The sequence below is a fragment of the Colletotrichum fioriniae genome (genome assembly GCF_027942845.1).
Source record: "Colletotrichum fioriniae strain IMI 355084 chromosome Unknown scaffold_8, whole genome shotgun sequence".
Taxonomy (NCBI): domain Eukaryota; kingdom Fungi; phylum Ascomycota; class Sordariomycetes; order Glomerellales; family Glomerellaceae; genus Colletotrichum; species Colletotrichum fioriniae.
Window position 1 is genome coordinate 148,153 of NW_027076844.1, and position 14,166 is coordinate 162,318.

At 52.5% G+C, this 14,166-nt stretch overlaps 3 protein-coding genes across 3 annotated transcripts; 2 read left to right on the top strand and 1 right to left on the bottom strand.

Moving 5' to 3' along the window:
• Positions 1-733: 733 nt before the first annotated feature.
• N0V96_006865 (uncharacterized protein) lies at positions 734-1,976 on the top strand (the record flags this gene model as incomplete). Its single annotated transcript, XM_053192334.2, has 2 exons — positions 734-884; positions 1,018-1,976. The coding sequence occupies 2 exons, from the start codon at positions 734-736 to the stop codon at positions 1,974-1,976; spliced, it is 1,110 nt and encodes a 369-aa protein (XP_053050098.2).
• A 2,718-nt stretch (positions 1,977-4,694) lies between these two features.
• On the top strand, positions 4,695-6,609 carry MET13 (methylenetetrahydrofolate reductase (NAD(P)H) met13; the record flags this gene model as incomplete). Its single annotated transcript, XM_053192335.2, has 2 exons — positions 4,695-6,393; positions 6,449-6,609. 2 exons carry the CDS (start codon positions 4,695-4,697, stop codon positions 6,607-6,609), a joined length of 1,860 nt encoding a protein of 619 aa, XP_053050099.2.
• A 975-nt stretch (positions 6,610-7,584) lies between these two features.
• On the bottom strand, positions 7,585-12,540 carry dcl1 (Dicer-like protein 1; the record flags this gene model as incomplete). Its single annotated transcript, XM_065757849.1, has 4 exons — positions 7,585-9,252; positions 9,312-9,635; positions 9,803-11,821; positions 11,878-12,540. 4 exons carry the CDS (start codon positions 12,538-12,540, stop codon positions 7,585-7,587), a joined length of 4,674 nt encoding a protein of 1,557 aa, XP_065613372.1.
• Between the last annotated feature and the right edge of the window lie 1,626 nt (positions 12,541-14,166).

Sequence of the window (14,166 nt, forward strand, 5' to 3'; positions counted from 1 at the left end):
AGAAAAGTAAACGGAGCGGGATCACGGGAACGGGATGGCGGGCGTTTGGCTGCTATTGTTGGTTTTTGAACTTGTATACCCGATAAAAAATCTCAATGAAGCATTTAGGCAATTCGATCTTCCGAGTGCTTTTTGTCTTCGCTCTTGTCTCCAGCCAGCTAGAACTTGTTATATTGTCCCAGGTTGTCTCCGCGTCTACTATCACCGTCTTCCTCGTAGCTCTGGCCGAGACGAAGGCAGCGAGAGGGGAAGGCCGGGTAGCTAGATATGCGTGAACAGCTTTTTAGAACCATGATGTTGAAGGAGAAGTCAGCATAGAGCGTACCGCATGTCTTTTCCCCTTTAGCACAGAAGCGGCTTGGTGTAGGTTGGTAGATCATGGGCGACCGAGAAAGACACTGTGCCTGAAACTGTACTAGTCTGACTTATTGACGAAAATTGTTAAGAAACAGGTGATATTCACACCAAAATGTCTATCCGTTATGCTCAGACAGTAAACATAACGCATGTTTCGACACTGTACGACGTCCCTCATCGCTCAACGACATGCTTACACCTCATCGTCCTCTCCTCAAGCCCAAGCATCACCTCTCTCCACGAATCACCTCAGTGCAACTCGCCAAGTAATTCACTTCAAATTCTTTCCGGAGAAATCCTCAGGGGTCCCTGGACAGCATCACAACCTCACCCATCACCGTCATAGGAAGCTTCTTTGATAGTGGAGCAACACACAATGAGCTCGGTGGTCCCCACGACTAACAGCAACCGCCCCAAAACGCGGCAACGACTTCCCAAGGCACCGCCCGCCCTGGACGTGCCGAATATTGATGAAGACGCACCGGAGAGGAAGCGGGTGTTGAACGTTCTGGCCCAGCGCAGATACCGTACGTTGTTTTATCTTTCACCGCCTCGTCGGAACTGCACTCTACTGCACGGCGGTCCTTGGTGTGGCGCATCGTTGTCACATCTCGACTGCATCAAAAGGGACTTACAAGTTTACTGACCCTGAAAGGATAGGCGAACGCAAGAATCAAGACCGCCTCGCCAAGGAGAAGAGGCGCGCCGATGGCCCAGAGCGCCGGGTGTCTGAGACATGCGTCGACCACGGCGGCTCTTCTCCTCCGGCAGCGGCTACTGCTGTTCTACCCGTTCCGGATGTCATTGACCCGATTGAGCATACTGCAGACCGCCGCCTTCCATTTAACGCCGACCCGGATGGCGACGCTACTGTGGGATTCACTCTAGATGCATCTGCGGCATGGCCAGCCGATCTCTCAGACGACAGCTCGATATCGGAGCTGCTGTACGGTACGAACCCACCAATTTTCGACCACAACTCAGACAGCGGCGAGACCGCGATGACGGTCCTGCCCAGTCCGCCTTCGACCATCGACCCAGCGTCCCTCATGGACAGCGGAGCGTCTCTCTCGCCGTCGGAGTTCTCCGACAGCTACCTCCTGCCCCTGAGCGACCTGAAGCTCCTCACCGGACTGCTGCGGGTCGCCACGCGACTGGGCTCCGAGTCCGTCATGTGGGATCCGGCGGCGACGTCGCCATTCAACCTGGGCGCGGGCACGCCGGTCGAGCAGCTGCCCGCGACGTGGAAGCCGACGGCGGCGCAGGTGCTGGTGCCTCACCACCCCATCATGGATTTCTTGCCGTGGCCCGACGTCCGTGATCGGATCATCAACCTGTTCAGTCTACCTGACGGTGCGAGACCGCCTGCGGCGCGGGGGCAGCTGGGCCTGGTCAACTTTGCGTACGACCTGGAGGATTCTAGCGAGGGGGCGCGTATATGGGGTGGGGACCCATATGATGCGTCGAGCTGGGAGGTTGGTCAGGTCTTATTTGAGAGGTGGTGGTTCTTGTTTGATAGGAGTGTTATTGCTCAGAGCAATAGGTGGCGGTCGTTAAGAGGCGCCAAGGCATTGGAGATGCGGCCCGGCAGTGTGGTTGACTTGACTGATGCCGTTTAAGCGTCTTGCAGGCCGTAGGCATATAGAATGCATATAGACCGACTGAGAGGCAAAAGCAAGAGTCCAGCCAATACAGTTGGTATAACCACTACTTGAGTACTGCCGAGATTTAGTCTGGACTCGCCTGTGAACATTTGACACCCAGTCGGAAAAAGTTGAGCTCCGTTCACTCGAGAAATGTTCAGTTGCCACAATCAATGCCGGAATTGAGCTGAGACTTGCTAGGCATCAGCATCTAGCTCGCATCTCTTTTTCTCTCTCGACGAACGGATGGGCCAGAAGAAGCATGCGCAGCCGGACTGAGGTTAGATGCGCGACATGCAGCAGACGGGCGGCCGGGCTAGTGCATGTAGTCACGGAAGGCGAGATGCTTGGCCAGAGCTTATTGGCTTCGCTTGGAAGCATGATGCGGGAGTAAGTCAGTCGCTCCGAAATTCGAATGTTCCGCAAAGAGAGAAAAAGGGTTGCTAAACTCCCAGTGGCCGATCTGGAAAGAGCGTTGCGCGTACTGTGTTGTCTTATTGTGTTAGTGTTACAAAGTACTTCGGAGCTTTGCGCCGTTGTCACCGTCGGACTCGGTTGCAGTGATCCGGGGATATCGGTCGTTGGTGTGACGGGGGTTTTACTGCGATGGCCCGATGTAGTATCAAAAGCTTCCCGATGGACCAACTTTATCCAGTCGAGAGGCATGACACAGAATCGTATCCCTCGCTTTGGCAGGATTTTTTGGTCTCTGCCATGTGAATGACTGACTGACTGACCGCAACGGAAAGTGACCAGCGAACGTCATTCCGAAAAAGGGTTCCCGGGATGTACTGGCCAACAAGCCTTTGCGGCGACTTATTTTATAGTTTTGGGCGAAGGGATCTGAGGTGGTGTTTTGATCTTCCCGTTTTCCCCGGTTTCCCGTTTCCTGTTTCCCGAGATTTGGGAAAACGTTTGCTTGAGAGAAACTTGAGCCAACGGGTTGCAAGCGTTTCAGCGAAAGATCCGCCAATCATACTAGTCGACAACCCCCCATCCGTGTGTAATCACGTAATACGTGGTAGAAATCAAAACACACAAGATTGAGTAGGAGAAGGGTGCGGTATCTGGAGAAATGGAGACCCTTCTTGGGGCTACGCAGTATGGAGGCTTTTGGAGGACGAACAGTCGGAGACAGGTGGACTCTTGTGTGGAGCGCGCGAGGCGCCAGAGGCTGGAAGTGGCCGACCGCCGACGACGGACCCGAGGGCGGGAAGGGAAGGCCCTGGTTGGAATAAACTTCCACGGTGCGAAAGCGGCTGGCTTGGTTGGTGTATGGTGGTGTGTGTAAGTATGCATGTGTGTTTCTATGTGTGTGTGTCGGGGAAGCATGAGAGAGGGTTGTGACTTGATGAGGGTGCAGTGTACCTGACGTAGGTCGTCCCGTCTGGCGGTGAAGGGATGAGGCGGGCGAGAAAGTATCCGGTCCTTTCGTCACCTCGTCACCTCAGGCACATGCCATCAGGACACCTGTTACAGTCATTGATGTGAGTCCTTGCCGTAAGGAACTTTGGACCAGATTGTATTTCCTCACACAGCGACCTTATTTTGTGTAAAGAGGGCACAGATGAGTGAGACGGAAATTTCAAGAATCACAACGTTTTCGTACCTTACAGAGTGAGCACCTTTACGGAGACTTGACAGTTTTTCTGCCGCACCCCGCAGTTGCACAGGGCAGGGACGATCACCTCATCGATGGAGGGTCACTGAGGGTAGGGTAGTAAGGTGGGGGGACTCACTTAATGGAAGTCTCAGAGTCACTCTCACTCTCACTCTCGCTCTCATTCTCACTCTCAAGAGTCATGAAGACTAGCGGTGCTCGGTGCGACATCCGTCCCTTCCTTACCATCCATGGATGATGGATCTCTGAGAGGTCCAGTGAAATGTACCTTAGGTACCCACGTACCTCGCAATGGAGGGGCAGTCGCCAATGATTGGACCCTCTCGTGCGTAGAATCCCTCCTTGTTCGGAGCTCTGATGCAGCAAGAGCGTGGGATCCAGCACTGGGAAGGGTAAGAGGGTCTGGAACTGGATGCCACCCGTATCTACGTACCTTTGCCCTCCGCCACTTCTCTTCTTGTTCTCCCCGGTCTGTGACTTTCCTAGACCTGAGCACTGAGGTAGGTAGCACATCTCGACGGGTGCTGCAAAATTTCCAGACTTCTTCCCCCCTTCATACCTCAAAAGTCCAATTCCCTTCAAGTGCCCTTTTTCTTTTCTTGGGACATCTGGGAAATTGTCTACTGCGCAGATCCGGGGATCGATGTGCTAGGAGAGACGTACCATACGCTTTTAGCCAACGAGATTGTTTGGTGAGTTATTGACTTCTCGTTTCCCTTGCTTCACAATGTCTAGACTTTTCTCCTGGCGTTCCTTAAACACGCGCCTTTTACCCCTCCACCATTCCGTTCCTACCGCCCACCATTCCACTTCCACCCCGCTACTTCTAGCCTCTCCGCCACTCTGTCTCCCTTGCCCAAGGCATTTCCACGCCACTTCTAAATAGCTTCACTTTTCCACACGGAACTCTCGCTCCCTCAATCTGCTCTTCGTTTTTGCCTCCTTTGGTCAATTGAGTCTGACAAGCTTGCTTCTAGCACCCGGCGATTCTAGCGAGCCCTTTGGCGGCCATATTTCCACCCGTGCTCTGCCTTTGAACCACTCAAAAAACTTCCACCCACACAACCGCCAATATGCACATCAAGGCTATGCTCGACGAGTCCCGGAGGACGGGCGAGCCCTCCTTCTCCTTCGAGTATTTCCCTCCCAAGACGGCTCAGGGTGTCCAGAACCTCTACGATCGTATGGAGCGCATGTACCACTTCGGTCCCAAGTTCATCGACATTACATGGGGTGCTGGCGGCCGCATCGCCGAGCTCACCTGCGAGATGGTCCTCCAGGCACAGTCCATCTACGGTCTCGAGACCTGCATGCACTTGACTTGCACAGACATGGGCCTGGAGAAGGTCAACGATGCCTTGCGCAAGGCCTACAAGGCTGGCTGCACCAATATCCTTGCCCTGCGTGGCGACCCCCCGAGAGAGCAGGAGAAGTGGGAGGCCACCGACGACGGCTTCCGCTACGCAAAGGACTTGGTCAAGCATATTCGTGCCACCTACCATGACCACTTTGACATTGGTGTTGCTGGCTACCCCGAGGGCTGCGACGACAACAAGGACGAGGAGCAGCTGTTGGACCACTTGAAGGAGAAGGTCGATATGGGCGCCACCTTCATTGTCACACAGATGTTCTACGACGGCGACAACTTTGTTCGCTGGGTCGGCAAGGTTCGCGAGCGTGGCATTACCGTCCCCATTATTCCCGGTATTATGCCAATTGCTACCTACTCCAGCTTCTTGCGCCGCGCCAAGCACATGAACTGCAAGGTGCCTGAGGAGTGGATGGCTGCTCTGGAGCCCATTAAGAACGACGACGTCGCCGTTAGAGAGGTCGGCAAGGGCCTGGTCGCCGAGATGTGCCGGAAAATTGTTGCCGCTGGCATTCACCACCTGCACTTCTACACCATGAACCTGGCCCAAGCCACCAGAATGGTTCTCGAGGAGCTCGAATGGATGCCCACGAGCGACCGCCCTGTGAAGCATGCCCTTCCCTGGAAGCAGTCCCTGGCCCACGGACGCAGAGAGGAGGATGTACGCCCCATCTTCTGGAAGGGTCGTAACAAGTCCTACGTTCTTCGCACCCAGGACTGGGACGAGTTCCCCAACGGACGCTGGGGTGATTCTCGGTCTCCCGCTTTCGGTGAGCTGGATGCCTACGGCATTGGCTTGACCGGTACGAACGAGCAAAACAGAAAGAAGTGGGGCGAGCCCAAGTCAGTCAAAGACATCGCCAACATCTTTGTCCGATACCTTGAGACGGAGCTCGACTCATTGCCCTGGAGTGAGGCACCTCTCACTAGCGAAGCCGATCCCATTCGCGAAGAGCTCATTGGACTGAACAAGCGTGGCCTTCTGACCATCAACTCCCAACCCGCTGTCGACGGCGTGAAGTCGACCCATCCAGTACATGGTTGGGGACCGGCAAACGGCTACGTTTACCAGAAGGCTTACCTCGAACTCCTCGTTCACCCCGATGTGTACCATGAGATCGTTGCCCGCGTCGAGAAGAACCCTGACATGACTTACTACGCCACCACAAAGAATGGCAACTTGAGATACAACGCTTCAAACGACAGCCCCAACGCCGTTACATGGGGTGTCTTCCCGGGCAAGGAGATTGTCCAGCCCACCATTGTCGAGGGTATCAGCTTCATGGCCTGGAAGGACGAGGCTTTCCGCTTGGGTATTGACTGGGCACACTGCTTCGAGGCTGGGTCTCCAAGCAGAACCCTTGTTGAGCGTATCATGAACGAGTGGTACCTCATTAACATTGGTGAGTCTTGCTCATCAGTTTGACCATATCGAACAAATATGCTAACATTACTCAGTGAACAACGACTTCCACCAGAAGACAGCTCTCTTCGACTTGCTCGAGGGCCTCGAGGTCAAGGAATACAGCGACATTTCGGCTGAGCCTCAGACAAACGGAGCCGTCAAGGAGCAACAAACCAACGGCAGCGCTCCTGCCACCGCAGTTGCGGCAAACTAACTAACGATTCATTCTGACTTGTGTTTAACACACCCCCTTTACTACTATTTACTTAAGTATGCATCATGAGCGGCGTTTTCAACAGGGCACAAGGGGGTCAACTTTGTTTTTTCAACAAAAAACTTTTTTTCAAGTGGGCATGTTTCCATTCCACGGCATTTCAGCGGTAAATGCATGAGGTGAAACCGGAAACTGAACACACAAGTCACGTCACAGCACATCACACAACAAAAGTCAAGGAGAAGAGGAAACGGACAGGAAGGGAAAGCAACGGAGCAAATGCATATATCTCAACGATACCCCCCATACAAACGGACCACAAGTTTCTTTTCCCCAACGAGAAGAAAAAGGTCCGGGAGCACCACACAAACAACCAGAGAGCAAGGAGTTTCAACACGGGTCTGTTTTTTTTATATTTAGAGACGAATTCTCTTTTTATTTGTCACAAGCGTTCGGAGTTCTTTTTTCACGTTGGATAGCAGCAACACAAGCCGTGTATGCTATGGAATGAGGGAAATGACGACGAAACGCAGAAAGGAGGAAAAGGATTGATCACGACTGCAGCAGGAGGTGACTACGGCGGGTCGGAAAAGGGGGAAGATGAGTTGGTGAGGATGGATGGAGGGAACTTGTGGACTAGTATCGTCGTCTGGTCTATCTTCAGAAGCCAAATCAACTTGGGCTTGACTGTTCCCTCAAACTACACTTCTGGCGTCTCCTCGACCTTGTGATGTGCTCTACTATGATGACTACACGGAATCTTGTTCACGACTAAATTAGGGGCGAAGGGATAACGGGTCTTCATCTTTGTCAACTTGTCCTCCTATCTCTATTCTTGTTGTCTTCGCTGTTGTGGGTCGCGAAATGATCATCTTCGCTAGCATGCGCCAGCCTTCGATAGCATTGCACCTCGACCCTTCCCAATCGCTTCCACGCTTCGTCCATAGAGCTTATCACAAGTCACCACTCCCAATCTCAGGCAGTGAGTCGATGGTCAACTAGCTGTGTGCCACACTCACCCTCCGCGTCCTGGCAGTCACACCCAAACTCCTTTCTGAACGCCTTTCTATTCATCTCCGTAAACTTCATAATAGCCATCTTAGCGACCGCAACCTTGGCATACCGTCCGCTCGCAGCCGTGGCGTGGAAGTACACCTGCCCGTGGATCATGATACCGCAGAGGACCTGCGTCTCGGTGATGACGCCGGTGCCAGCCTCGATGGGCGGCACGACCTCGTTGGTCATGAGGCGCCAGCCGTCGCAGCCGAAGTCGTTGCGGAGCATGTGCGAGACGTTGGTGACGGGATGGTTGAGGGCGTAGTCGCTGTAGAGAGACATGTCGGTGAAGAAGGGCCGGACGTGGGTTTCGAAAAAGGCGCGAACCTGGCCGTAGTCGTAGCCCGAGTCGACGAAGACGGCGCCAATGTACGCCTCCATCATATCGGAGAGGTATTTGGGCGCGTCTTCTACGTGTTGCCAGTAGCTCACCGGGGCGGCGGTTGTGGCATTTCCTGCAGCCTTGGCCACCGTCGCTCCATCTCCTTTCTTTCCGTCAGTGGGAACTCTATCGTGACCTGCTTCCATTAGAGCCTCTTCTCTAGCGCTCTCTTCAGCAAATCTGAGAGCGGCAACGAACTCTTGAGTCTGGCTCAGCAACGATGCCTGGGCCGTCAAGATGTGCTTGTGGAGGTCCAGCTTCACGCAGAGGCAGGCCAGGAAGCGATTGCTGACCATGGTACTCTTGTGGCGGGTAAGCCACTCGGGATCAGCGCTGGGAAACTTGTGGTAGAGGAAGTCTACACAGACCATGTCGAGCAGCGCATCGCCGAGGAACTCGAGACGCTGGTAGTTGGGCAGAGAGCATTCGCTGTGAGGGCACGACGGATGCTTAAAGGCACTTCGAAGCAGCGCGGGCGACTTGAAGTCGTACCCCGTCTTCTTCTTAACCTGTCTGGCCACATCTCGATACATCGCGGAAGCTGGCTCTATCTGCCAAGACGGAGGCTTGTACCCTGCGTAGTAATCTGCCCACGAGGTCATGCGATGGTTCTTGTCGTTCACCATGGCGCTGACTGCCCGAATGGCCATATCAAAGTCGTTCGAATCGCTGAACGTGAGATATGCGGCGCCAATTAGGGCTTCACAGACATCAGCGATGGATTTGTCCGCGAGAGCATGGTTGGCATCAGCAGTGCCTTCCTTGCCTCGGATGAGACGGAGACTCTGAGGGTACCAGCTGCGACGGTTGAACGATTTTGATCGCACGTATTCTTGTAAATTCCGGTCGATAGCCTTGTTCAAGAGGTTTCGGTTGCTGATCAACAGCATCCGCTCGACATGGTACTGGAACTCAGTGTTGTCTGGATTGTTGGTAAAGAGGGCAATGGTGGTAGCCATCTTCAAGCAAGTATCGCCAATGAACTCCAGTCGCTCGTAATTGTTGCCCATTCCACCTTGGAAGTTGATTTTCTCCGCGTCATGCTCGTCACTGTTGTCAGAGTCTTTGGTCACGGCTTCGAGGGCCAAGTCAGGCCGTATGTCGAGCTTGAGCAATTTGCACAAGTCGAGGGCAACCATGACCTGATCTATCCGATGAATGATGGCGGGAAAAGTGAATGCCATGACAACTGTCTCCATAGGTAACTAAGAATAATGGTTAGGCTATGAGTTCGGTTAGAGAGTTAGAGAGAAGCTGAACTTACAGTCGAGACCCTCAAGGGCTCTAATATCACGTAGCAGACCTTGGACTCTTCATTTGTGGCCTCCACGAAGTCATCCAGCAGGTTGCGTCTTAATGAGATCACTTCGGCCTCGACCACAGGCTGCGTATCGCGCCATGTTCGCTTAAGACGACTTTTCATCCAGAGACTCACGCTGTACTCCTTGATGTTCTTCTCCACTACTGAGTCGCGCCAAGGTCTATGGCCAGGGTCAGGAACGCCCTCGGGCACGGGATCCATTGGCTTCAGGTCTTTGTGGACCTCAAGCGTAGCTTGCGAGATCCCGCGTAAGGATCGATCACGAGCCTGTCGGTAAAAAACTCAGCTGAGGTGCCGTCATCCCAGTCCAGATATTCTTTATCGTTGGTCGCTTGAAGGTGGTTCCAGTCAATTAGTGTAGCTGCGTCCGCATGTTGATAGTCGGCGGAATGACTCTGTGCGGTTGGAGCGAGGAAGTAAGGCATATTACAGACCGAAGCTTCGTATTCTTTGCTGAAAATGTCCTTGAAAACACGGAGGGTGAAGGTGTTTAGAAGCTCTGAATCGGCTGGAGAAACATTGATCGGCTTCGGCAGGGACACGGCTAAAGCATCAGACTGCTGATCATTTCCAAAGAACAGTGGTATCAGAGGAAGGTCAGGCAACTTCTCTCTGGTGAGGAGAAGCAGCGGCTTCGACCCTTTTCCAACTGCTTCTGGCGAACCAAGTGTCAATACTGTAACGTACAGTTGACCAAAGGCACCAATTCGTGACCAGATTTCAGGCTTGGTACGCATCTTGTACTCAGCCCTCTTATTGGCACTGATGGCTAGGCGGGCATTGCGCATTGCAGGGAGCTTCTTGGTGAAGATTGGCTGTAAGTTGAGATCGATGTACTTCTTCTTGATCAGCTCCTTGCACAGCTCGAACGCTGCAGAACAGCGGGCAGCCTGCTTCCTCTTGTGTGGCATTCCCGTCATGCTAAGAATCGGGGACTTTGCCGGTAACTGAACCTCGGCGATGAAGGATTGTCCCTGGTTGGTCACTACATACTCGGGCATCAGTACTTCATCGCTGGATTGACGCAGCGATGATGCAAAGTTGGCCAACACCTCAAGGCTAGACATCCACGTCAGCTTGGCGCCGGTCTCCTTGATGGTGTAAGTCTGATAGTGCAACTCTCCTTGCATCACACTGGCGTTGATGTCCATGCCCATGATCTTCTTGTCCTCCGGCAAGGCACTGCAAAAGCGGCGGAGGACGCTTTGGTCATACGTGGCCTGCGCTACTGCTCGGGTATGTCTTCCATTGCCTATCTCAACGAAGGAGAGATATTCTGAATCTTGTTGTCTCGCGCGTCCCTTCGACTGAATGTACTGAATGACGGACTTGTAAAGGTCAAATCGCATAACCACATTGCAGGCAGGAATATCTATTCCCTCCTCGGCAACTTGGGTAGAGAAGATGCAATTGACCTCACCCCGCCTGAACTTTGTGATGGTCAAAAGCTGTTCCTTGAATGACATGTTGGCGAGACTTGTAGAGGACTGACTGCCGACGAGTGCTGCCGGCTTGAGATGTGGCAAGTTCAAGCCGTCCTGCTTGAACAACTCGGCGAGAAGCACTGCAGTGAGTCTCATTTCCACGAATACGATGCACCGATAATCAGTGGGCTGAGAAAAACGGACTTTCAGCTCGTCCCAAAGACGAAGGACCTTGCTGGATACATCATCCAAAGATAGTGTGGGCGGCTTAAAGCTGTGACTTTGGATGATATCTCGAAGCTGTTGGACAGCCGCTGTATGCTTTCCGTTGCCGTCGAAACCTGAGTAGTTGATATCTGTTCTGTTTGCCAGTCGTGCAATCGTGTTGTCCGTGAGGTAAAGCTTCCAGAAGCGATCTGCTACCCACGGACCGAGTTCTGCCATGGCGGTGGAAGTCCATTGCAGCTCCTTGTCAAAGAGCTGGTTCCTGCGAACGAGTGCCCGTATCTTCTGCACGAGTTCCGATTCAAACGATCTCACCAGAGGCGTGTAGTGGATTTCCCTCTCTGTGATCTTTCGCTTGCTGGGATTCAAAGACAGGGATTCCTCGGAGACAGTTGCAATTTCGCTATGGAGGAGGCACTCTAGCTGAGCAGTAGCAACCTTCATGTTCGTCTGGGCGTCAACCGGAGACGCAGTCATGCCGAGAATTTTGGGTCTATTCTCTTTTTCGGGCTCTTTTATGTAGAAATCCTTGATGATGCGCGCGTAAGGATGATTTTTCTTCGTATGATGTGCCTCGTCGAAGATGAGGAGATTGATCTGATCCATGCGAATGTAAGAGTGCATCAGGCATTTCTGCAAGATGGCCGCAGTACACACTATGACCATGTTCTCTTCAAACTGTTTGGCCCAGAACTCGCTTGACCACATCTCATCAACCATGTCGCCACAGTACCGGGCGACAGTATGCTCCAGGTTGCACTCGAGGACCGCGTGCTGCTGAAAGACCAGAGACACCTTGTCAACCTGCACAAATATGTTAGTCTGGGGCAGTCTCTGACCGGCGTTCCACTAGGGCTTACCAGAAAGAAAGCTGTACGTTTCGGCTTTCCGAGTGCGCGGTCTTCGACCTCCTTCTCAAGTATATGACGAAGCAGAAGAGCGGCGATCAGGGTCTTGCCGGTGCCCGTGTCCAGGACTGCGATGATGTTCTTCTGTTTCGCTCTTTCGAAAAGCTCAATTTGGTATTCGCGGGGAGTCTGAATGATTCTTCTGTTCTCACTTTCCTTCACCAGGTACGCAACAGATCCATGAGTCGGAGGCTTGGTCTTTGAGGCAGCCTCGAGCAACTTGGCTTGATTCGATTCGATCCAAGACTGGAACTTGGCGTGGTCCTGACGCTTCTTCTCCGAGATCTTTCGTGGCCTCTCAGGGTTGACACTCCAGCGACGATAGTCATCTTCATCATCCTCATCTTCCTGATCTGCCTGATCCTGCTCGTCGACGCCGTCTGTGTTGACAACGGAACCATGACTAGAGGAAGTCGCGGTTGAGTAGCTCGGATAGGGTAGCTTGGTGGAAATCTCTATTGCCGGGCAGGTCTCTCCTAATTCGATCGTCGGAGGCGACTTATGGCTTCTCTGCACAGACGTCAAGGGCTTTGAAGGAAGAGGAGTCAAGTAGAGCTCCCCCAAGCCGTCGACGAGAGGCCAGTCCCCAATTCTTTGACGTTTGGATGTCTCCATATCTGCGCGAATACTTTGTGAGACGGGTTCTGTGCCTCAGTATCGTTGTTGGCAACGGAATACAATTGCAGATGATGGCGCCGAGTTACCGGTAGGCAGAGAGGTTGCGTGGAGAGTTTGTGCAAGATGAATGGGAATAGAGCGCGACACCGGATCAACTCAGAAGAGGATGGCTCCTTCTCAAACAACTGATTTTCTGTTTAAGACAGCGGAAGTGCGCCAAAGTCAATGCCAATCATCAACTTTGACGCCGAATTGAAAGAGAAGCAGGTCACTGCAGGATATAAGAAAAATGGTGTGAGCTAAAGAGTCTTGAGAACTCATGGAGAAGGGCATGTGAAGAAATAGGTACCTCTCAGTGAGACAAGTTTCACCTCAACCTATGTGTTAAGGGTTGGTGATGTCTGGCTTATTTGTGGTGTCTGATGAAGTGAAGGTCGGAGGGCTGAAGTGAAGTGGACGTGGTGGAGGGAAACCTGAGGGAAGGTGATGGTAGAAGGATATGATATGAGTATGAGAAGGGGAGAAAACTCTGGCCGTATGCCTTCCCGTGTTTTCAGTCAAGAATGGAAGGTGTGAGTACCAGAAAAGTTGGGAAAGAACCCGCTTCAAATGCCTCGGATGGTGCTGTTTCCAATGGTGATTTGGCTCTCAACGAAACAAAGGTGATCACAACGAAGCTGAACCAGCTTCGTAGGAAGTTGATGTTTTTCATGTCATTGGGAATTAAAACACTCAGATAGAGCTTAGAAACAAGACTAGACTTATGAGAGTTGAAAACATAAAGAGAATCCTGATCAGTCCAGAATCTTTCTCTCCTCTGACTGCTGCCGGCATGACGCGGCAAGCAGTAGGAGACAAGCAAACGGATCGAATTGTTTGAGAAATTTCGCCCGAATTTGCGTTGAGCCAAGCTCCAAACAATGTCCATGGAGCTCGGTGGTAGATTCTTTCAACGAGGCCCAAACATTTGCCCTCGAAGTATTGTTTCTTTGTAGAAAGGCGTCTAAGTGACGACTCAAGCAGAGATTGAAACATATAAGCAAGGCTGCTTCATCTGGTGGTTCTCTTGAAGAGCTGTTGTTTGTTAGCTCACCAAACCCAGGATGGTGTTTGTAAGTTTAAGTATTAGGTACCTCGCGCTTGCCCTTCGGTCGAGAGCTCTGCCGACATGGACCCCTGTTATTACCCCACCTTCCATCTCTCAGCTCCCCCGCCGTCGTGAGGGAGGGAGCGCTGAGGTGGGAGGTGGGTGGTCCCCTAGATAAGATAAGGACCCTTGCCGAGAATGCAAATCGCCACTCAACCTAAGGATTTGGAACGACGGAACCTAACGTTTGGCGCCATTTCTTGATGGCCTTTTCTAAGCGCAAAGAGGCGAACCGTTGCAGTAGATTTCAAGCTAGCTACGAATTCATCACACGCCACAACTTATGATACTTTGATCGTCGCTGCAGCTTGATTTTACCACACTTTGTGTTAGGCCACAAGTCTCCCCTCGAGCTTTTCTTCTCGTATTCCCTGCAACTCGTCGCGATTCCCATTCTCTCCCAACCCCTCCACCCCTCCATCCATCCCCACTACTTACCTTACCAAGCAACAAACAACGCTCTCGACGAACACCCT